Raw genomic sequence first — 25,360 nt, 5'->3', positions numbered from 1 at the left:
GCTGGTAGCTGGTTGGCCAGTTAAGACCAGCTCTATACCCAACATGGTTTGACCAGCTAAAGCTATGCTTTGAAACAGCTGGTAGGTGGTAATTTTGCATTGGTCATACAGTAGCCGGATTTTACACCAGGGTGTAGATCCAATTTTCTTAACTGTTGTCCTGTAACTATAATGTTTGGAGACAGAGGGGACGATAAGGATGAAAAAGAGTTAAAATCATCATTATGATATCTTTGTCTTTAGATTATATATTGAATACCTTGACCTGTAAATAAACCTCTTAATTTCAATCCAGTCGTAAGATGCACATTTTGTTAATCAATCAGTCCGCTGTTCCTATTCATAAACTTGGTGATTTAATAGATAATTTGCATCCGATCGCAACTTGAATCAATTTCCACATAGGATAAGTGAGAAGTTTTAGCACTTGATGCAACTTGTGTTCACTTGCCAGACAAATGGTCACTTGGCATGGACAAACTGAAGTTTACGGACATTCTACTCTCACAAAAGAGCCTTTGACATTACAGCAGAAGGGGGAAGATCTGTAGTAGAAGCAGAAGACTCTCCAGTGACTGACAAAGATAGATAAAGTTTCACTTTAGAAACAAAATAAAAACATTTCTTGCCTTGGCATTATTCTCTTCTCTGATTAAATGCATACAACAAGTTGCTCAAACCGAGGAATTGTTGACCAGGTCATTGATCACTATTACTACCATAGGCAAGAGTGTGGCTGAATTTATTTTAAAAAGGGAGATAAGGTGGAAACTGTAAGAACAGGACCTGCGATTACAGATTGACCAGACTGCCTCAGGGGCATTTTAAAACAACACTTAATTGTTAATTGACTGTTAATTAATTGTTGTAAATTTGTTGTTTGTTCATTCATGAATTACCTTGGAGTAAAAAGTACTAACAAAAGCTTTAAAAAAAGAAAAAGAAATTACGTTTCTTAATACAAGTTCTTGTAATAATGAAAAAAAAAGACAAGTCATGATGACATGGCAAGTGTATTTAAGAAAATAAATCCTGTTTAGGAAGACACTGCTTGAAGTGAAGTAGCAACATCGCTACATTCATTTACACGCTACATACGTACATCACTACATTTATTTATGTATTTACATACATAGGTGCTGGAGAGATTGGTGAACTAATGCAGAGAGAGAAAGCAGTAAAGGTTACACTCAAGTTCAACTCAGTCAGAGAACGTGATCAAGCATCTGACGTAAGTTTTGGATTGAACAGTGTCATTTTGGCGGTTGGCATTCTCCCTCATAACTAAATTATTACGATTGAATTTGCTGACTATTGCATTATTTTTAAGGAAGGTATAACGCGTTTTCCTTACACCACTTAAGGAAATTCTGCCCTGTACCATTAGAACAGGAGGCAGGAAACAATAGTTACATAATATATACAATAGTTGCATAATTGAGAAAGTCCAGTTGAGGAGAAAGTTTCAGAGATTTTCTAATGTAAAAATCTATTGCATTTATAAAGATATATATATGATGATGCATTTTACACGAGTTTACAGGTTTTCTTTAGAAATATCTACTCAGCTGGTGTGTTAACAGTTCAGTGTTTTTATGTAGGTCACATAAAAGGCCAGACGACAATGTAGGAGTAGGCTATTGTACATTTTCAAGACAGCATAAAGCATCGTGTAGAATGCTGATGATGAATATGTTCAATACAATAAATCATAATTGGAGGAAACACAGTAAAGAGATATTCGACTTTACTTCTACGATGTTCATATGTATTGCGTATAAAAGCAGAACGAAGTGCTCACCGGTTAGGTAGGCTATCAGACAGGGAAGAGCAGAACCCTGCGAAGCACTTAGCCAAAATAACTGTCGAGGTTGTCAGTTACATCGAAAGGGACAGATAAAGTATTGCTGTGTAGTTGAACCAGTTTGTGGTATGACGCGGGTAGACTTTAATTTTCTGATCAGCAGTCGTGACGTGAAATGGAGGAGTGGTTTCAATTTGCAGAACCCCATGTGTGGAGCGGAGGATGATTAAGACGTGGGCTCTTTTGGTACAGAATAGACGCTGCGCGATATGCCACTGACTTGTTTCAAACCCTTTTCGCGAAAGCGTGTTGTATTTAGATTTTCTGTATTTTCCCTCCACTGATGAACAATGGAGAAACATTCGGCAGAAAATTCTGGTAACCCTCCTCTTTTCCCCTGCGGTAGATCATTGTTTTTGATACTGTTGTTCTGTAAGAGGACAGGGAGATACCAGGTTTTTGTGGACTTCTGCTAGGAAAGACCGAGAGCATCATTGGTATTGACAGTTGTTGTCTTCTATTACCTCCCTGACGATCTCAAGCAGCTGATGTACAGTGTGCTCTCATCCAGGCGATATTATGGTGAAATTCCTAGCGCTCGCACCTTACTGGCCTCTCATCCAATTTCTGGTTCCTCTGGCAATCACCAATATAGCCATGGATCTTGGGGAACAGGCAAGTATTTTCTCCGTTTATTGTTTGTGTCAATGTGATGTAGTCTCTTGTAAATAGAAAGAATGATGATATGAATGGATGTTTTTTATTAGCCCAAGATTCATGTTTAACAATGCCCAGCCCTTTAACTGTAAATGTAGATGGCATGCCACAGTCCCCTGGAGCAAGGTTTACTATTAAGTTGCGCAGCGTGTTTACAACAATTAATCTGATTGAATATTACATTGGCTGTAATAAACTCTTAGTAGCCTAATAAACACGGCTCACAAAGGTTATAAGAGCAGAATACCGCTAGGAAGAACCTGAGAGAACAGGGACGGGACCCCGCGGTAACGTTGACACAAACAACGTTACCGAATCACCTGTGTGCGCGTGAACAGATACATTCAACCACGTTGTTTTCCGGAACGAAACAATGCGTTGTGGTCGGAAGAGAATGGTTTTGAAGTTTCGGAATCGGATGGCCTGATTTTGTCCCGTGTGCTGCGCGCACATTTGCAGTTTATTTTCTTTCTTCAAACTTGTTGCCTAAGACAAGGCAGATTATTACCAACCTATACATTTTATCGAGCATTTTTCTGAATTCATATAAGTAGCGGAGCCTATGTCGAGTTTTCTTTTTTTTTTAAACGTTTTGATGAACAATTCAGTAGAAATAGGTCCTGTCCTGTGATTTGAAATTGTCAGTAAGTAAATACATTAAACAACGATTTACTGCTACTCTCATTTAATTGCTGCCCAAATGTCTTGTAATGGGAACTGGGGTTTTATAACTCAATGTTTTGGGTTTGACTCCTAGTTTGACTCCTGTTCTTGTACCCTTGACCAACCAAGAAATATAGAGGCTATACTATGGCTTACGTGTAAAAGGTGATCAGTGTAGTTTGCTCTGGTTGAGTGTCTGCTAAATGACAAATATATTGAAAGCAGCCACTGTTAGAAAGAAAATGCACATTTCCATTTTCTATGTTGTGGTTGAATGCTTCAAGCGCTTCCTTGTTTGAATGTTTCAAGGTGCTTCATTATTCAGTCATCGTTGAGCTGTGTTAAAATGAAAAACTGATACCGACCTTGACAATGACGTAATCAGCCGGACATAAAACGGGACTGATTAGGTCATGTATTCAAGACTAGGCTATGTATTCATTTTTTTTGTGTTTCATAATACTGTAGGTCAGTAGCCTACTGATGCTTAGATGTCGCTATAGTGTACCCACATGTTAGATGAAGCGGTATTCATTTAGTCTATGAGTATGTGAGCCCTCCTCTTATTGCCTGTCTCTATATTTCTGCAGAAGCATAATTGATTCTGGGACAGGGTTGTCCATACTCAGTTCACAATACTTAATATATTGTTTGCCAAACTATTTCATATCATAAAACAGCTAGTAATTATGTTGTAGACACATTTCCTAAATTCAGCTGGTCTTAATTAAAGCTATAACATGCTTTACATATCATTGATACTGCCCAACGTTGATATACCATTCTTTAACTTATTGTATTGATTACATAGTTTATTGCGTGCTTGGATTTTATTTTTACCAGGATTTAGCCCCCAATGAGTTAAATTGCCTATAGTGCTGACAGTCATTTATTTGAAATAGCCTATAAACATAAATATATGGACGTATTATTACTTTTATATCTTTACATTTCTAAAATAGGTTGTGTGCTTTCTCCTTACATGTAGTGTAATTCATTCATATAAATGGATGCTTTACATAGCCTAATAATACTGACCTGGAGTTTGTTTTGGGCCTCCCTGACTCTGTGTCACTCAATATACGGAACTAGCACTTCTCTGACACCTTAGGGTATGTACTGAAAATCTAAGCATGGACAAAAACCTGCAAGACTGGTAATTTGTGGAATGTGTGTGCTGTGTGCCCTGTATGGAGTATTGGCCATATAATATTCTTGTATTAGCGCTTACAATGTAGCATAATGGTTAGGGACCTGGGCTTGAACCTGAGGATGCAAGTGTGATTTCCTCATGGGGCACTGTCGTTGTACATTTGAGCAATATTCTAAGTTGATGTTATCCACTAAAGTCTCAAGCAAGGATAGTTTCATTGCTGCTTGTAGAATATTGAGCGAGTGATCAAGAATTAAACTGAGGATAGGCCTACTGCATCTAATAATGTTGATAGTTATACTTAAATGATAGGTATGATATTATTAACATAATCCTACTCAAATGGTATAAGAAGCTGAATATAAAGTGCTTTTTATTTATCTCTGACAACTGCTGTTCTTGCAGACTTGTCTTCTTGAATGAATATTAGAACAGTGCCTTTTTCCTTAGCCTACAGCACTACACCTGAATTGCTTCAGTACATATCCTGCTGTATAAACTGATTTTATGGAGAGAATGTAAGCTGTATAATATCCATTGGATATATGAGTGGCTGCTAAATGCCAATGAAGTCATAATTGTTGAACTGGCTTGCAGACAATTTGTTGTCTGGCTTGCAGACAATCACAAGCCTCGGCAGGATGTTCAAGTTACAGAAAGCAGTTTGGTCTGTTCATGGCATAACAGTGAATACTTTGCTATAGTGGTACTTAGAGTGAGTGTAGGAATTTGGTCCTTTGCAAAGTAAAACTTGTAGTCCAATATTCAGGTCATCAACAATTTATTAATATAGCAAAAATAGTCTTTAATTACAGTATAAAGTGTACCAGGTAAAAGCAAGACAGGGCAATTAGAAAATCATGTTTTAAAACAATGAGCTTTTATGCCCCAATCCTCCTGAAGTAAAATGCAGGTACCTATCCCTGATTGGGTGACAGGCAGACAAATACACATTATTTTGTATGCATGTGATGTGATCAAGGAAACCAAATGGTCATCGTCAGAAAAGCAGACAGTAAACCCCCTTGATCAAATACACATTATTTTGTATGTATGTGATGTGATCAAGGAAAGTAAATGGTCATTGTCAGAAAAATAGGCAGTAAGCCCCCTTGATCATTCAGTGTGGGCTTCCGACTGCTGTCTGTCCTGGTCCCACGGTGGTGGAATGACCTCCCGGTGGATGTCAGAATGGCAGAGTCTCTGACCTCCTTCAAGCGCAGACTGAAGACCCATCTCTTCAGGCTACACCTTTCCCTCCCCAACTCACCACCATGATTAGCTTTAGACTATAATGGCACTTATGTATAGATTGTATAGACATTGTTACTTGTATAGGTATTGCTGTTTTTTATTGGCTGTTGTATTGTTGTATTCTAGCTGCCAACTGTGGTATGCTAGTTTGAAAGTTGATTGTACTCTTCAAGGGTTCTGATTATCTGTATGTTTACACTAGGACTCTGTACTGAAGAACTGTACTGTCCTCTCAGGTCCTCTTTGCACTTGTTCTTGTGTTTGATTTGCACTTTGTTGTACGTTGCTCTGGATAAGAGCGTCTGCTAAATGCTATGTAATGTAAAATGTAATGTAATGCTTCCTAACCCTCCTTGATCAGTCAGTATGGTTGAGGTGTTAGGTGACCATTCAAGAACACTGAAGCAGGAAATGTATTCTTCCCTACAGTGGGTCATCATGGATTCCCATGCAAAGTGTAAAGGTACACATTGATTTGCTCTGCCTCATTTTGCCTTCATTTTGCCTGGTGTCTTTGTGCACAGTGATAATCATTTAGGGGGTAGCGGGGTACGTTGTCACATGGGTAAGTTGTCACACGGTTAATTCCTCCAATGGAGTTACTACCTCAAAAAAATGGAATAGCGATTTTGTGTGATTTCATCTGCTGAGGTAGAGAAAATGACACACCACTTCTTTGAGTGTATGAACCTTGACCTACTTCATAAAAAGAAAACAACAGTAACTCAAGTTACTCAAATTGTTTGGAATGCGGATGTCTGACATTCACACAGTCCATGTATTTTCCATCAAGCAAAAACAAGCCATTTGTCATTTCCATATTCAAAGTGAGGACTTATTGTACTTAGGAATTGGGTATGTTGTGTAATAGTTACATAACAAAAACACATCCCAATTGTGCCAAAGTTGACCAAACACATATTTTACAAACTCAAGTTATCAACAAAATCAAACTGAATTTGAGTGAGCCTGATACACTCATACTTGTCATAACACAACGCCACGAAGAAGTTGCAGCATGTTTTTCATGAAGCACAGCACCACTTTACAATCAGGTCTCACAAAGAGTAAATGACAAATGAATACTGTATCTAGCTTTTAAATGGGAAGATTCAACTTGTGATTGACTCCTCAGTTTTTTATTCTTGATAACACAACAGTAACACCACCTGCTTAAACCATTTTTTTCATGATTAAAAATGCCTTGTCTATAAACACTTAATATTTAATGATGTGTACTATTTACATCGATATATGTTTATCGATGTAAATACTGATAACACATTGCTAAATAAGGAGCCTAATGAACAGAGAAGGTTCTGGGCATAGGGGACATAGGCGATTGCCTGGGGCCTCACCTGTCTGGAGGGGCCCAGGCAATCGCCTATGTCGGCAAAGCATTACACAGGAAATGCATTCATATTATAGACCGGGTATTATAAAGTTAGGTCTTTAAATTTAAATTAAATTTTACACTGTACTGAAGCATGCTACATACAGTATATGTAAGCAAAATTATGGAAACAATCTGGCACAGTATAATAATGTACCATCTGAAGCAGCTCCCATTACGTAATGAACAGATGGGCTGGTGTGTTTGCCCATAGATTAATCTCTATCACGTAGCACAGCAACTCAAACATATAAATATGATCTAAAATGTTACCTTGTTTGTACTTAGTCAAATTTATTATGATTTATAGCGCTATGGCATATTTTTATACTGTATTAAAGGTACAATAGGTACAATGTTTGTGTTAAAACATTGTTACAAGACCATTGTAAATCCCTTCCTATTATTGAAAAAGGCTCACTGACATGTTGACTCACCCTCTGCCTGTGTTTATAGTCCCTAAATTCGGGTTTCAAAATATACAGTTGATGGCCCAACACTTTGTACCAAAACAATGTAAAACTACAATAATTCAAGCTCATTGGTTGAAAATTGGTTCTAATTGCCACAGCCAATTGTGTTTCAATGTCAGCGTGCTTACAGAGAAGGGGGAGGGATAAACAGTGTTGTGGTTTGAAGGTGTTTGTTGCAGCTATTGCTTACTTGACTGTTAGAAGTCCCAATAGGCTTTGTAGGGAAGTGGAACTCAGCACTGTGAAAGTCAGTTCCATGTTGCTTCAGCTGTTAAGATTCTCTGACCTTAACAATAGAATATTCATTCTGCTAATTAAACTTTCCCGTTAGACGATGGAGATGGACATATGTTTGATTTAACGCTAATCTTGCCTTGAGTAAAAGCAAAATGGAATGTTTTGAATTGGAAATTAAATGTTAATGGACATTTTCTCAGCCCATTGCTGAATTGTAATAAATTATAATCACAGGTTTTTGTGCAGCATATTTTGTGAAAATTATAACCAAGGAAATTAGGCCAAAATATGATGATTTATTCCATTTCAAGTGTTGCAATGGGAGGTAAAACGTCTCAGTTTTAGTGAAGATGTCCAGCTGGAATTGAAATAACAGCTTTTAAAGGCCCTATCATGGGCATGGATGCCTACTACTGTCTGTGGATTTATATATCTATTTGTTTGGTCTTTATAATACATTTATTCATATCATACTGTGTGGATTTATGTGGATTTAATTCATGTACATTCCAAAGGACCAACAACAACAACAAATTCAATTGAAAAATGCAGAGCATGTTTTGATGGTCTAAGCACATAGTTTCATGATTTAATATTTGTGCTTAAACTGTCGGTAGACTTGAAATATTAATGGATGATAAAGGCTATATAAAGAAAACAAACATTTAGCTATGATCAATAAAAACATGGCAGCATTGACTTTCAAGTAAATGTGTTAATATCTTGGTGATGGGCCAGGCACAAAGGGCAACAGTTCACAAAAGGCAGGAGTAGAGGGCATTGAAGACATAAAATGGAAACTAAGACTAAGTGGTTAAGTGGCATTATGTGCACTGTTTTTAGAAAGCATGTGTGAGAGGGGGCCCTGTTACTATGAGTTATCTAGAGGTTATTCTCCATTGTGGTATTTGTGATACAACGTCTGTTGCTAAGCTCTGTGACTTCATTGAAAGGGCACAGTGATGGAAATTTTGCCAGGCTGCCAACTTGGATTCTTTACTAAGGTTTTTTTTATTATTATTATTTGTTTCAGTCACATAACAGATGCACATAATAATCTTATTGCTCATGTTCTGCATGTCCATATTTTCTCATTGATTTCATCTAGATAAAATCAAATAAACTGGTATCCGACCATGGGAATGTTGCCTCCCAACTGTAAAGGAAACACTAATGTGAAATGGTTGAAGAATTCAAATTTGCAATGGCAAAACATGTGAAGTTCAAAAACATACCCAATAAAAAACATAATGTGAATAAGAAGCACATAACCACCTCTTACCTAAGTGATTCTAGGCTTTAGAACCATAGCATAATAGCATAGCACCTAATAAACCCTGGAAAGTAGCCTCTATTACAGTAGATTCCAGCGAAGTTGCTGAAAACATACACGTACCATCAAACTTCAAACCGTGCATTAATGACATCACATAAGAGTGAATCCCCTTTGTTTCCTTTGGGGCCATGTGGACATGTGTACATAATACACAAACCCTTAACATAGCATGGAGTGCAGTTCAGTGTCAAATCATGGTGTCTGTCACTCAGGGACTGGTCAGCAAAGCACATTTTTCACAAGAAAAGCTTTAAGTGAGCAGTGGCTGAGGTTTCGCAAGACTGCTGGTTTTAAAATAGGTTAAAAAAAACCCCACTGTATCCACTTTGTATCCACTTACCCTTGTCGCGTGCATTTTGTGAATGACATTTCCCAGGCGTTCTCATTTTGAGCATGTTGGATGTGTTGGATGAGAGATTTCCCAAGGGAAGGAGATAGTGTGGGAGGATCACATTGGGAAGCACAGGTTTATTTTCAGCTCTGGAATTCTGGGTGGCCTACATTTTCCCTACTGCAGGAAATGAGACAGCAATTAAAGCAGTGGTTCTTCTGCTGTCAGACAGCAGTTTGCACAGATAAATTCTTAGTTGAATAAAAAGTAAAACAAAGGTCAGATAATCACAAAGCAGACAATAATATGTACTGCATATATATTTGGTTATCACTCAACTGTACACAATATATGGACAAGTATAAAAACTATTGCCACTTTTAGATATTGGGATATTGCTGAATAATTTTTTTACATACACTGCTATGAAATATTGCATGATATTTTCAAGTCTAAATATTTATGGTATTTGCTGTGTATTGTATGTGTGTTGGCTAACCACTTAGATAATATTCTGTTTTAGGTTTTAATAGATTTAAAAATGGTAGTATTCACAGCACAAATCACCATAAGGGAAATGCCATGCGCATTACTTTCAAAGATTGTTTTAATTTGTGGCTTTTAGAAATTGATACGTATCTGTTAATGGCTGTCATGATTATGGCTTAGTCAGTTTCCAGGCAGCTACAGTGGGCTCCAGAATTATTGGCACAGAGATGAAGAGAAGAGGCTGCCCAAAGGCTAATAACCATAAGTGTCAAAATGATTGGCACCCCTAACAATTATTGTAGTAAAAGTGAAAGTGAATTTACTTAATCTGGGTCTAAAATAACTATATTGTGTCATTCCACCACTTCCTGTTTCACTAGAGTATAAAATCATGCAATCAATCATTCATCAGCATGGGAAAAGCCAAAAAAAAATACATGAATGTTTAAACATACATTGGTGAGGGAGACCATAAAGAACCCAAGGATCACAGTTTAAGAATTTCAGAGATTGGTTGCATTGGGGTCACTAAAGTCTTAAAAAGAACCATAAAAGCATCCCTACCAACAAGCTCTGTGGAAGGGTGGCACGAAGACAGCTCGCACTGAGCACAGTAAACAAAACTAAGCACCTGGAGTTTACCCGACAGAGCATGTTTAAAAATCCTGCATAGTATGCCTTTAAGGTGTTTAATCTTACTTTATTGTTGTGTTCTACAGGCTTTGAACAGAGGCATCGCAGCAGTTAAAGGAGATTCGGTGGAAATGCTGGCTAGCTATGGGCTAGCCTACTCCCTGATGAAATTCTTCACGGGGCCCCTGAGCGATTTCAAGAATGTAGGCCTGGTATTTGTGAACAGCAAGAAGGACCGTGCCAAGGCTGTCCTGTGCATGGCGACAGCAGGAACTGTGGCCATTATCTTTCACACACTCATAGGTGAGGCTCATGTTATTATAAACAATACAGCCAAGTCTGCAGACTGATGACATCACTCTTTTTTCATGTGTGAACTTTATCCTATATTTTGTTGTAGCTATGATTGACACATTTTAATTTTCATTGTCAGTGTCATTTTTGGTTTGGTTAAGTCATTGCTAGTTTGGTATACGTTTTATGCTATTCATTTGAATATTGTTACTGTAACGTCAAAGGAAGATATTGACAGTCTTATTTGTCTTGAGACATAGCAGAAAGTCAGGGCATTCTGTCCACATTTGACTAATTTGAATGATAGTGATTTCTCTGGAAGATTAATCCATGGTACTAGGAAATGTAGCTGTATTTTACATCATGAAATTCACAGACAATGGAAGTCACCTGATTGTCAGCAGACCACAGTTTCTTATTCACTGTTGTGTAGACATTACTGGCCAAAACAAATGAGCAACCTTCATAGTTTTCGGACCACGGTTAGTCTCTGAGGTCACTTGGAAAACAATTTGGGATTTGTATCATTCATAATATAAAATAAAATAGTATTTTGAAAGGCACTTAAAAAACAGGGATATATGGACCCAAATAAAATGTTTGATTTGTAAATAGCAAGTATAAATACATCAGTATTATCCATGTATAATTTACCCTTTGGGAACTTTATTGTGGTAGTGGGTAGTTTCAAAAGAGTACAGCTGACAACAATATCAGAACCTCATGGAGAAAAGACATGACAGCATTGCTCTTGACAGGTAGTCCAGATCAGTAACCAGACTAGTATTTAAATGCCACCTAGACATGCAGTTTCCAAGAAAAATGTTATACTCCAAAAGAGGGTCATTCATCACATGACAGAAAGTCCTTTCTGCATAATGTGACAATCAAAATGTAAACACAGACGGCCGGCTCTGCACTTTTGCATCGTCAAAAGACAACAATCTCATGTTTCACCCGCATGCCAGGCAAAGTAATAAACAAAAGGCCTCTTTGTCCATGTAACTGCCTGGCATCATATTCCTCAGACTATTCTAAATTGGTTGTGATGAACTGATCTTGCCATGGCTCTGTTAAGGCTGTGTGTCATTTGTAGTGATATGGTTGTTTATTTGTGGAACTTGCATACGCTTTTTCACCAGGTTTTTTACCACTCAGACTTCAACTTTGTTCCTAGCTGGGTCGAATGAAGTCTGTTGTACATTTTCTCATATTTCCCCCTCTCCTCAACTAGCTTATACAGATTTGGGATACTACATCATCAACAAGCTTCATGGTGTGGATGAGTCTGTGGGTAGTAAGACCAGGAAGGCGTTCCTTTATTTGGCAGTTTTTCCTTTACTGGATGCACTGGTGAGTGTTATGCAGCTGGTTTCAGTTCCCATTAAGAAAATAAAATAAATAAATGTAGAAAGTTGATCCATGATCTCTGCACATATTCTCTTCCTCTTAGGACTTAGCATCTGGTTTTGAGACTTGGGGGAAGTAATGAGAAATGAAGAAGTCTAGTTTGGTTCAGTAGTACAAAGACTGCAGTGAGATGTGGGTACATTTTAAGGAAAACCAATCAATATCCAGTCCTAAAGCTCGACTAAATATCAATCTGGAGATTGAGAGATGATATTGATATTACAGATAATGGCCGAGATTAAGTCCGCATTTGTAAGTTATTGTGATTTACTGTCTTTTTCCTACAAAAATGGTGATGAGATCGAATGGAACAAAATGTCAAGTCAAAGTTAAGAACCACTGTTGTCTATGGTGTCCAGTAAGGTTTTAATAAGGAAATGTCTTGAGGCAGAGCAGACTGGTTTTATCTGACAAGGCTGAGACAATCACTAATGGTGATTTTTCGAGTGTTATGTGTCATTATATGCATGTCACATTTTATTTTCTGTTACCTTGTCAACTGCAAAGTGCAACTGACTTTTCTGTTTTAGGCTTGGACACATGCTGGTATCCTCCTGAAGCACAAACATAGTTTCCTGGTGGGCTGTGCTTCCATTTCTGATGTCATTGTTCAGGTATGGGCCAACACCAATGGCTTTCAAATATTATGGCTTACTCAAGATCACTTATAGTGAGATTAAAAGACATTTGAAGCACCACATTGGAATTTTGCAGATATTCCAAAAAATTGAAAAAACTTGTTTTGAAATCGCATCAGAAATTGTTATATTACTAGTACAAATGCTTCCAAACTATGATTGCTAAACATTGCTAAAACAAGCCACCATTACTACTCATTTTACAATGGCTTGGTTAAATCCTCAGTTCTGTTTGACTGTGAGAGATATGTTTATTTTCTGTATCGGCAGGGCTGTGAAGTAGCTCCATCAAAAGCGTAATCACGCTTCTAAATTAATGCACATCAACATTGAACAATGATGAACAGTAAACTCCCGCTAACATGGGAGGTAACTACATATACTATAGGAATGCTAATAATTCTCCAGAGAAAAACTACCTAGCAGAGTTGTAACATCAAATGTGATGGAGAGAGAATGGCTGGATCTGCAGCTCCTTCAGGCTTTTATCCATTTGGCATCAGGGCCACCGTATTTAACTAAGGTGTGCCCTAGTTAGACTGGCAGCTTCTCCTGCAGATCCCACACTCAAGCTTAGACCCAGACTGTACACTCAGGTCAATAGGTATATACAGTAGCTATACAAGCTGGACACCAAGCTGTTGCGTATTACAACAGTAAGACTGTATTACAACACAGACTTTTGGAGTAAGTTTGAGAACCAAATGACTAGCTGAAGAATGGGTTTCCATGTTACAATGACACACGATTTAATAGCTCTTTCCTCTCTTTTGGCAGATTGTGTTTGTGGCCATCTTGCTCAACAGTAACTTGCAGTGTTATGAGCCAATGCTGATACCCATATTGTCCTTGTACATGGGTGTTCTCGTGCGCTTCACCATTGTGAGCTTGGGCTACTACCATAAAATCCATGAAATCATCCCAGACTCCTGTGGGCCTGACCTTGGGGTATGTCACCAGCATTAATCCTATTTTTCATACTTTTTTTTATTAATCCTACATTTACACCACTGCAAAAAGAGTGCATTTTGCGAGATAAACTGGGTACACCTTTCATGACTGATTTAGAGAAATGTTGTTTCCAGTTGCACAATTGTATGGCTTGCTCAGTATAGTAAAATTTTGAATACCATTGAATGAAAGTAAGGGTATACATTTAGTGACCACTTTATTTGGTAGACCTGTAAACCAGCTCATTAATGCAAATATCTAATCAGCCAATCAGGAGGAATCAACTCAATGCATAAATGCATGCTGACATCATTAATGTCAGAAATGTAATTTAAGTGACTTTGACTATGGAATGATTGTTGATGCCAGGTGGGGTGATTTGAGTATCTCAGAAACTGCTGATCTCCTGGGAAAGCTCAAGGGTTCATTCCAACTGAAGAGCCTCATAGTCGTCCAAATTTACTGTGCAGGTTGGCAAGAAATGTAAGAGTCAATAATTTGATAACAATAACAATTATCCTTTAGGAATTACACACAAACTACTGTATGTCACTGCTCAGCAAGGGTGTCCGGGCCCATTATTGCACTCTTGAAAGAAATATTACATACCTTTGCAAGCTTTACAAGGGACTGCTAAAATAATCGTTTGCATAATAATATAATCCACAAATGTATAATAATAAAATGTTGCCAATACAGTGTATTGCCTTTTCATGAGTTCATACATGTTTTATAATTTGTTCAGTTGTATTTCACTGGATTGTAGCTAAATTGGTATGGGGCGATTTTAGAAAAAGCTAACATTTGGTTACCAAAAATATAGGGATGCCTGTATATTTAAGTCAAAAATGGACAACAGATGTTGAATCATGGCAATTGTTCTCTATGGTCACCTCCATGAAGGAATCAGTGAGATGGAGCCAAAATGGCTTATTTACTTGTTCTAATGCCTATTATGGTAATCAAATACCTCCTCACCTGTATCCCCACTGTCTCAGGGGGATGTCACCATCAAGAAAATGCTAAGCTTCTGGTGGCCCCTGGCCCTCATCCTGGCCACCCAGCGCATCAGCAGGCCCATCGTTAACCTGTTTGTTTCCCGGGACCTGCAGGGGAGTGTTGCAGCCACTGAGGTAAGCATCCAAACAAGCAAGTCTAGATCAAATTCAAGGTGTTTGCAAACCAATGGAAGCACACTTCACACTCATTTTTTCAGTTTTTTTTATTACAATGATGGTAATAATCAGTACAATATGCAGTTAGACATTATTTCTTCCTTGTATGAGAGCCATCCACCTGTCTGTGTAAAGGGCAAGATACGAGTTTGCACTTCAAGCAGCTGTTAGTTGTGTAAACCTGACATTCTAAATTTTGGGTAAGGACACTTGCCAATGTTTTGCTAGAAGCTGTGTGAATCTTTTCAGCAAAGGGGCCTACTGATGCCTGAACTTGTTGTTGTTTTGTGTTGCATTTAACATTCTGCGGGATTACTGGAGCAGAGGTTCCCTCAAGGGTACTAGGGCAGTGCCTCACCCTTCACAGCTGCCAATAAAATATGTTGTGTGCAAGTGTAATTAAAATTGTGTGGCATTTCCAAAAGGAACAGCTGCTGGAGTTGTATGTGTATTTAATTGTAAGGTAGTATGATGTTTGCCGTTTTTACTGCACTGAAATAGTTCATTATTCACTGTTTTAAAATGGCCTTTAAGATTACTTTCTTCTTTCCATTGTCTTCCCCATTTTCTTATGGAAGACCAATTGTTTGCGACCTCTCTGTTAGCCCAGCGTGCAGATATTGTACTCTTAAAGGGTTCTGTTTACACTAGGCTCGGACTCGAAACTATACTGTCCTCTCAGGTCCTCTTTGCACTTGTTCTTGTGTTTAAATTGCACTTTGTTGTACGTCGCTCTGGATAAGAGCGTCTGCTAAATGCCATGTAATGTAATGTAATGTAATATTCCATCCACTAATTCTGCAAGTAAAACAATTACAGTGCAGTCTGTATTTGGATTGCACTGCAATTTGTCACTATTCCAAAGGCAGTCAAAAGCCTAGAATCAAGACTCAACACTGAAAGCTTTCATATACCTGCACTACGGAAATTATTGAATATACCTGACTATTCAGAAGTAGCTGAGAAGCCAACGGTCCAATTACTTTTGGTCCCCTAAAATGAAGGGGGACTATGTATAAAATTAATTTGATTCCTACATGCATCTACAGATATGGATGTAAACAGCCTGAAATTAAAGGTGACAGTCTGTGCTTTTACCTGACATTTATTGTTTCATTTCAAATCCAATGTGCCGGACTTCAGAGCCAAAAAAACAGAAATTGTACTAACTGCCCAAATACACAGTGACTGCACTGTATATATTGAGACGTGATATAGATGTAGAGATGTCAGAAAAATGGAACTGGCTCCACTAGCAGTCTCTTGCTGTTATAATGATGAGTTATTTATGATTTCAGGCAGTAGCAGTGCTTACAGCAACCTACCCTGTGGGTCACATGCCCTATGGTTGGCTAACAGAGCTGCGAGTAATCTACTCTGCCTTCGATAAGGTAAGCACTGACCTCAATTGTCACTGTGAAAAGCCTAAAGTTTATTCCTATTCTACTGACAATATAAACCAAATCAAATAAGGCAGTTCAGAACTCAAGCCCTGGGAACAAAGGTTTAGTATTTATGGTTTTAATACAGATACATATAAATATAAACTCAGAAAAAAAGGTTTTACAGCATTTTAGGGGAACCCATTTTAGTTATTAACAGAACCCTCTTTCATAAATGTGAAAAGTGTGAAAGCTTCCAAATTTTGCCTGACAAAATCCCGTTCAGAAACCCAGAACAGCCTTCTGAGCGTTTACAGTGTGTATGCTGTGCACAGAACAGCCAAACCAAGCTTGAATCTTGAATCTTGAATAAGTATCTTGAAAAAGCCCTGTACAGAGCACATAGGGGTGACATGGCTCAGGCAGTAAGAGCAGTCGTCTGGCAGTTGGAGGGTTGCCGGTTCGATCCCCCGCCCGGGCTGTGTCGAAGTGTCCCTGAGCAAGACACCTAACTCCCAAATGCTCCTGACGAGCTGGTCGGCGCCTTGCATGGCAGCCAATCGCCGTCGGTGTGTGAGTGTGTGTATGAATGGGTGAATGGAGAAGCATCAATTGTACAGCGCTTTGGATAAAGGCACTATATAAATGCCTGCCGTTTACCGTTTACATATGTCTCTACAGCAAGTATCTTTGAACATGTCTTAAGTGATTGTATCTTGGCCAAATTGTCATAGGAATTTGATTCAAAAATTAAATCAAAATCTTTCACCATCAGCCCTTTTCTCTTTCCAGAAAAACCCCGGAAACACGTTGACCAACAGTGGCAGCATGGTAACCCAATCGCACATCAAGAAGTTCACCTTTATGTGTCTAGCACTGTCTCTCACAGTAAGATACTGACATTATTTTCCTCATATTTAGACTTTTCTTTTTTTTTTATATTCTTTTAGAAATATGGAAACCAGCAACTGTTATTGTGAATGTCATAAAAATGGCACAGTGACACAAATGTTCTTACAACAGAGTCAAACAGAGACAGTTTGAAAGAAGCAATGTGATGGATGAACCTCAACAGTTGATGAACTTCAGTCATTGACAAGTAGACCACTGTTCCTCACTAGCAAATTCATATTGGTTGCAGTTATATCTGAGAGGTTTTTTGTTGTGATGTCAGGTATGCCATTTGGCAGGTTATGAGATGGTAGAACATTCCCCATACCTATACAGCACTTTCCAGGGGTCCCAGGTACTGTAGGTCATGGTAGCTGTTACTCAAATGTCCTGGATAGATGTAGTTGCTCACCAGGTTGGTTGTAAAATATTTAATATAACCTGAAACTAAGGGGTTTTACCACAGGGTCACTTTAGTACAAACATTTTTCACCATTCTAAGTTTTTGTTCTGAAATGGCAGAATAAATCCAAAATCAGGAAGACTGAAGGAATAGGGGAATACCTATTACCCCCTAATGTTAATGGGAGAAGTAGGCCAGTCCTAACTGGTCCATTCATTGCTCATAGGTGGGACGGATTAAATTCTGATGCATGGTTTTTACTTCAAAACCATACATGTGCTGTATAGTGGATACTGTTTTAACATTATATATGGTTTCTTCAGTTGACTCTGAAATCTTGTGATGGTAAGAGATGTAATCTGTACACATGGCAATTTCAGCAAATTTTATGAAATAGCATTTTGGTCTGATGCTCAGTATTCTTAATTGTTGCTCTCTTTGTGATAACATGACCATTTCCTCAAACTAGTTGCCTGGTCCACCTTTCTCTTAGGTAAGGGAGAATGATCCAAAAAATAGATGTTAACTGTTGCCTGTAGTATCTCATTGTATGGTTGTTTGGATTGGATTTTGCACATGATTTCTGAAGCCGTTGTGAAGGCATTCAACAATGAATGATGTAATAAACATGGTGGCTTATTTGCATTCGCTGTGTGTGACACTGGACTGCTCATATAAGTTAATCTGTTTGCAGGTTCACTTTGAAGTCACTGCCCCTCTTGTGTTGTTTCATGATTCTGGTACATTCAATGGGGGTTTGTTGTACCAAAAAACAAAAAACAAATCATGCTCTGGAGACAAAATACAATTAAAAACATATTTCTTTCTTCTACATATTTAGAAATTGAATTATGTAGACATGTTTTGGATTAGTCCGTTCATGTATTGTCATCTGAATAAGTCCAGGAATAAGTTTTGTTTTTGAGCAGACAAACAGAAGGTTATGCGAGAGTTGCTCCTAAATTAATCTGTAAGGTTTTATACAGTAGAGATCAAGTCCATAACAGTGCATCTTAACTTTCATTTTCTGCCGTTTGCATTTGTCTTCATTGTTGGAATTGAATCAGGGAATTGAATCACTAAAGCTTACTTAAGAAACATACCATAAGGACATCCTGAATTCTGAAATGTATGCATTTCTGTAAAATGTTTAAAACTAAAGCTATTTTGTTTTAAAAGCTTCTTTCTGTTCATTTTATCTACTAATGATTTTTCTGGCTGATTATTGTGCTGCTGAAACACATTTCACCGTCTCCTGAAATGCAAAAATAATTGTCTAAAAAACACAATGCCTTTGACAGATATTGTCTAAACCCTCCTCCAGAATGTATGACAATAGTTAATCCACATATGAGCAGGGCTGAAAAAACAAATACCTGTACAGTAGAACCTCAGATAACCGAACACATCGGGAATAAAGGTCATTTGGAACACTGACATTTTCGGAACTCTGAAAGTGATGTTGAAAATTTTAGGAAATTAAATATTTCAGTTCAGTTATTTTGAGTCATAATAGATCAATAACCTCAATGGTATTCGCCCAAACAATATCCGTCATATAAAGTGTAATCAAATAGGCTAACCAACAATAGACTAAACTTTGAAAATAGCCAAATCAGAAACAAATCAATATAGTGATATTGGCAAAGCTTGAACTCATGTGGTTAAACACCACTGTTAAGTGAAAGTTGCTGTTTGTATTGTTCGTAGCCATCAATGTGACACAATCTATTCTAGGTTTAAAATGATTTGCCTGCTTCTCACTATCCAACAACAAATTAGTATAGTTTATGAGATACATTTCACAATTAATATTCTCAATCGCTTGCATTTTGCTGTCAACATTTTGTATTAATGTTACCATTCCATACCCTGTTCGGTTGATCAGACTTTTTGGTTTTCTGAGTTTCGGATCTCTGAGGTTCTACTGTATGTTTGTAATCCTTGTTCATGCCTTAATTCCATCATAGATATGCTACCAGGTCTCTTAAGAAATGACTGAGTAATGGATCTGCCTGAAATTCCACATGATATCGTGACCAATTTTGGCTGGGTTACATTGTTACATTGTGCTTGTTTCTTGTTTACCGTAGTGCTGTGCTGTGCTGTTCTGGACCCCGCACGTCTCGGAGAAGATCATGGTGAACATTATTGGGGTGGACCAGGACTTTGCCCAGCTGTGCATCGCCCCACTGCGCGTATTTTCCTTCTTCGCTCTTCCTGGTACGATACCAGAGCCCCAGTCCTCTCACAGATCTCCCTCCGAGAATTATCCCTAAAATATCCCTTTTATGGGGGCCAGTGCCTGGAAATAATCAATTGTTCTCTGCATTTAAGCACATTATTTGTCTTTAAACATCAAACAATACTTTTATGTAATTCTCAGATATCAAAAACATTTTGCATTCTGGCTTTATGCAGTTATTCATTGGCAGAACATGCTTGTCTTTGAAATCATGACAGAGAGAAAAAATGCTTACTGTATATGTAGCTGGGTAGATTTCAGAAGCCTTGCAGGTGGATGAACAGTGTAAAAGAGGTTGCTTGAGTTAAACTAACACACCTTGAGTATACCCACAGACACAAACACATGCAGGCGTTTAAGCTGATCAGGTTCAAACGTGTTGTTGCTCTTTCCTGTGTACAGTGACCATACGGGCTCACCTAACAGGCTGGCTGATGATCCTGAAGAAGACCTTTTTCTTGGCTCCCAGCTCTGTCCTGCGTATCGCCGTCCTCATCACCAGTCTTATCGTGCTACCTTACATGGGGTATGGATGCTTCCTTTCTTCTGTCCCTCAAACCTTTTCTTAAACACACGCCTTCCAAAACTGAGCGTTAATGAAGCAGCCCTTCTCATGACTAAGCTGTACAATTGATAAAGGTTCAGAGCAGTCATGTAGCATGGTCTTCAACCCAGGTCCTGGAGAGCTACTGGGTCTGCTGGTTTTCGTTGTTACTCTGCACTTAATAAATCGATTAGGGCAGTTCTTTACACACTTAACTCACCTCACCTGGTTATTTGGGTCTCAACAGGAGGCTGATTCTATGGTAAAAACAAAAGAAGACAAAAACTGAAGACCCAGTAGCTCTCCAGGACCAGGGATGTAGACCATTGCCATGTACAGACAGTAAAGGAATGTTCTAGGGGTTGTGCTGATGGGAGAAGGATATTAGACATTAAGAATAGTCTTTCATTTGACATCTTGTGAGTTAACGTGAATCAGTTTTTGCTGTTTATGTAAAATAAACAGTAAAAACATTTGCTGTATTGCAAATACAGGGTTTTTAATGAAACAGGCAATATCCCACTTAATCCTGTATAACAGCTGTTGTTGTGATGTGGGAGAACTTGTTGCAACAGCACTGTCAGTTCATTGTTTGTGCTGCGAAACCTCTTCTTATATGACACACCCAACCTGATATCCTGCCCAACATAATAGTTTAATGAGTGCGAGGGGGGGGGGGGGGGGTTGTGGTTTGCCCAGAGTAAAGTACAGAAAATATATTCTTGTCTGGGGTGGGGTGTGGGGATTATTGTGGTCAGCCCAGTACAATAATTACATAAGTAAAGTACCGAGATGATCTCATCTGGTAATAAATTAAATAAAACTGGCCTGGAGGGAGGATAGTCGGCACATGTGTAGGGCAGAATGACTTTGGCAAAAAACAGAAAATTCAATTGTATTGTCCTCTACAAATTACATTGTACTCTTCAGTCCAGACACAGCTGTCCCCCAATGTAGGATCAGGACTTGCACTATCCAAGATTGGCAAACTGAGCAAACATTTGTTATGGTGCCCTGAGAGGAAACTATGGAGTACTTTAGACCAGACTTTATCTCCCATAAACATCTTTGTCAAATTCTCATATTACTATTGGCTCATCCTTGTAATTGTATTTATTTTTGGGATTGTTATATTGTATATATATTACGTTCCCAAAAATTTAAGTAATTAAAGATAAGTATGCATTTGTTGTGCTGCATTGGCTATAATGGCACTGTATCTTTTCACTGGGTAGCATTTTATGGGTGAAACTTGCCTGCATTTTATGGGTGAAACTTGCCTGTTCAGGTGGGACTCCAGAATTTGACTGGGTTGTGAAAATTCTCTGGCGTGGAAAGACAGGCAGAAAGGCCTTTTACAAACTGAGCCCACACAAATGAAAGTAAATGACGTCATTTTCTCAGTCAAGATTGGACTTGCCCCGTCTTGTCCTACCAATTTGAAAACAACAGTAACGCATACTGTACTGTGTGTGTATTGATGTGAGAAAATCTGGTCTAGGTCAATATTTTTCATGCCATCTTCTTGAGTATGTAAACAAGCCTCCATCTGTTCAGAGATAATTACAAGGGTGGGAACCCTTTCCTGCCTGGTGTTGCAAAGGGAATCAAACAGGAGTTTGAGGCCGTTAGAGAATATTGCCAAAAGAGAATGACAGATTTATGGCCTTTTCAAACTGAAAAACATGCCTTCATAGCATTTCATAGGCATCACACGTTATAAAGTGTAAAAAGTGGTGGCTATTTTCAAACCACAAATCTTATGAAAACTGTGATAACCTTTTTATGCTTACCATTACAAAATCTGCAGTTATTTGATCCATTTCTTGTTTTCCCGGTTTGATTTTACAGGGTGCATGGTGGCACACTGGGAGTGGGATCTCTTTTGGCTGGTTTCTTGGGGGAGGCCACCATGGTTGCAATAGCCGCGTGTTACGTCAAACAGAAACAGGTGAGAAAACCCACCCAAAGGGGCACCTCTGAGCTGGATTAACTTTTTTTTGCACGGTATACATTCATACATATGCTGTATATTGCAACCATTCATGTTCAGTACCTTTCTCAAGAGTACAACAGAGATTGTAATTTGCAATTGTTTCGGGTTGCTTTCATCCAAAGACTCAAGCAATACTGTATTACGTAGGCTAATCTTCTCAGATGAGCCTTAATTTGGCCTTCAGGACCATATTGTGTTGATAAAAGTAGTTACCTCTCACTCTGTGACCTTGTTTTTCAGAAGAAAAAGAAAGCAAAAGATGGCGCTACTGCAGCAGAAGGTGAAGAGTCCTCCCCTATTGACGAAGTAGAGCCCAGGGATGAAGAGGATGACATTGAAGAACTGAGAGAAGAATGCTAGGCTGAGGCATAAACAGGACTTTTCCAACAGCGGGAAGAAGATATGGAGGAAGGGGTAGGCTTATCTCACTTGCTGGAATCTTCCTCAACTGCTGAAAAACAGCACTCTACCGTGGAAGACTGTTCCGCCAGAACCTGTAAGATCGGCACTCTGTGGTTTGTGGCACACCCTCCACAAGTGCTCCAGTATGTGCAAAGATGAACCCAGAGGTGGCCATTTTTTGCGTGCCCATGGTGGCCATTTTAGCTCATTGTGTGCACGAAACGCACACTCTTTTACTAATTTGTTACATATTATTTTTATCATTTAGAAAGAAATGTGCGCGCACACACACACACACAATATATATACATACTGTATATATAGCTGGTAAATGCCAGGTTTTCACTGGTAAAATGGTCAGAATCTGTTTCTGCTGATAAAACAAGGCAAAGCCCTTACAGAAATGCTGGGGAAAACGAATAGCCTAATGTCTACCAGAGCCTAAAATCTGTGACAATTGGAGACATTCAGATATTTCAAGTCACTTCTATGCCATGAACCATCTCTTCAGTTAAATCAGTTTGTGGTTGGTTAGCCCTATTATTATTTTTGGCTACTAAAAAAAAGTAAGATTAATTAATAAAAATATATATATTTTTCAAAACTTGATGAACATGAATATGCGTAAAGATGATCTTGATATGATCAGCAAATTGTGCCTTGTTAAATGAATAAAGCCAATGAATGCATAGTCTACTATCCATACAGGCCTATTTGCGATGATGAATAGCATAAATTGCACTCCTCAGTTGCAAGGTTGCAATGTCTATTAATTGTGCACACTTTAAATGCAAATTGCCTTTACCAATACATCCTGTTCTGCAAAGTATATGTAAAGTATATTTGTATATCTCATCTAATGGTAAATGGTTGGCATTTATATAGCGCCTTTATCCAAAGCACTGTACAATTGATGCTTCTCATTCACCCATTCATACTCACACTCACACACTGATGGCGATTGGCTGCCATGCAAGGTGCCGACCAGCTCGTCAGGAGCATTTGGGGGTTAGGTGTCTTGCGCAGGGACACTTCAACACAGCCCGGCCGGGGGATCGAACCGGCAACCCTCCGACTGCCAGACAACTGCTCTTACTGCCTGAGCCATGTCGCCCCATCTTTATGATCATTTTTGTTTTCAAATAGTTCTCAAAAATATGACATGGTGCTGTCAAGTATCACCAAACGCCCCTGCCTGCCATGCAATAATGAATCATAGTCATGACACATTCTCCTGCAAAAAATATTGAATACATAAATAAATTAATTGAATCCTACTGCAAACTCTGAAAAAATCTTAATCAAACATAATTATATATATATAATACATACTTTTGTGTAGACATTTTCCACTTTTCATTGGTAAGCACTAATGCAGGACACTTGACATGGCAGGATGAACCAAAGCAAAGTTGGACATAACACATTTTTTTGGTCTCCTAAACTTTTTTTGTGTTGCTAGTGCCACCTTCAAGGAGGATGAAAAGGTACTTTTTAGACTGCTTTGAAAACGTGACTTAATAGGAATGTACAATAAACGCACAAGACCAAAGGACGTCAATGTGTAAGCTCATGTGATTGTTATTTGCCAAGATATGTTAATAACCAGTTGCTGCTTTGGAATTTATCACTGATATAGCAGTAAGTGGTTTCTGAGGGTTCCTATATATATCATTTATAGTTATATTGATTATCAAAAACGGGTGGTGGCATTCTGATGTATGATTGTGGTTTAATCATAATGGTGTTGTTCTTCAAACAATTGGTTTTGAATAGGTGACCGATATGTAAACTAAATGCCAGAGGCGTCAGAACTGTAGACTATCAGTTTACTATTCAATGCGTCGGTCACAAGTTTTTCCTTGTCCTGGGCATTGCTCTTTTTAAACTCAGGATATATTTGTTTATGCATTCAGCTACATCTATTTCTTGCACACACTCCTTTAAAAATGCTCAATTTACAGAAATGCAGTTGTACATATTTTCAAGGTTGTTTCTTTTTTAAAGGTTGCAGTGGACAACCACACATTGACAAATCCAAGCATCCATTTTGTGTTTTAATGACTGTTTAAATCCCACACCAGAAGAAAGTGGCTTCTGACATTGCTATCTATGAAAAAGTACTGAAAAGTATTATTAAAGGTTGGTTGAGATGGATTGTTGTGTTTTTTAATGCCTTCTGTTTTATATACTGTAGATATGTTAATGCAAGTGTGTCAGACTCCAGTTCTGACCTCAGTGTCAGCTGCTTTTTAGGGCAGAATTTAAGTGAGTACTGTTTATAGTTCATGCGTCATTTCAAAGATTGAGTGAATTGGCTGCGGAAAACCAAAAAAAATGAAAAACATGAACTTTAAATATCAAGATCCATTTGTTAATGCATTGTAATAAACATCTATGATATAATCTATAATACATGTTGCAAATTACTTCATTTCAAACAAAAGGAACATTCTTTTTTTTTTTTTACAACTGTTACGCTTGCAGAAGGCAACTACAATGCAATGTATACCATTTGTGACATCACAATAATACGCTCACTTCCT

The 25,360-nt window shown here is 38.3% G+C and overlaps 1 protein-coding gene across 4 annotated transcripts; it reads left to right on the top strand.

Annotated features, from left to right (window-relative positions):
- The first annotated feature begins 1,992 nt into the window (after positions 1-1,992).
- Positions 1,993-24,971, top strand: LOC133127201 (progressive ankylosis protein homolog B-like). 4 transcript variants are annotated; one of them, XM_061239900.1, is made up of 13 exons: positions 1,993-2,182; positions 2,376-2,479; positions 10,570-10,786; positions 12,012-12,130; positions 12,718-12,801; positions 13,603-13,773; positions 14,775-14,909; positions 16,250-16,342; positions 17,126-17,221; positions 19,721-19,850; positions 20,275-20,398; positions 22,268-22,367; positions 22,656-24,971. In XM_061239900.1, exons 1-13 carry the CDS (start codon positions 2,155-2,157, stop codon positions 22,770-22,772), a joined length of 1,518 nt encoding a protein of 505 aa, XP_061095884.1. In that variant the 5' UTR covers positions 1,993-2,154; the 3' UTR covers positions 22,773-24,971. The 4 variants fall into 4 exon arrangements, with proteins under 4 accessions (XP_061095884.1, XP_061095883.1, XP_061095885.1 ...); XM_061239899.1 differs by having other exon boundaries at positions 1,994-2,182; positions 22,653-24,971; XM_061239901.1 differs by having other exon boundaries at positions 2,025-2,182; positions 2,350-2,479; positions 22,653-24,971.
- The last annotated feature ends 389 nt before the right edge of the window (positions 24,972-25,360 follow it).

Source organism: Conger conger, chromosome 4, assembly GCF_963514075.1.
Source record: "Conger conger chromosome 4, fConCon1.1, whole genome shotgun sequence".
NCBI classification, from domain to species: domain Eukaryota; kingdom Metazoa; phylum Chordata; class Actinopteri; order Anguilliformes; family Congridae; genus Conger; species Conger conger.
The sequence above is the reverse complement of the archived record's forward strand: the minus strand, read 5'-3'. Positions and strand labels throughout refer to the sequence as shown.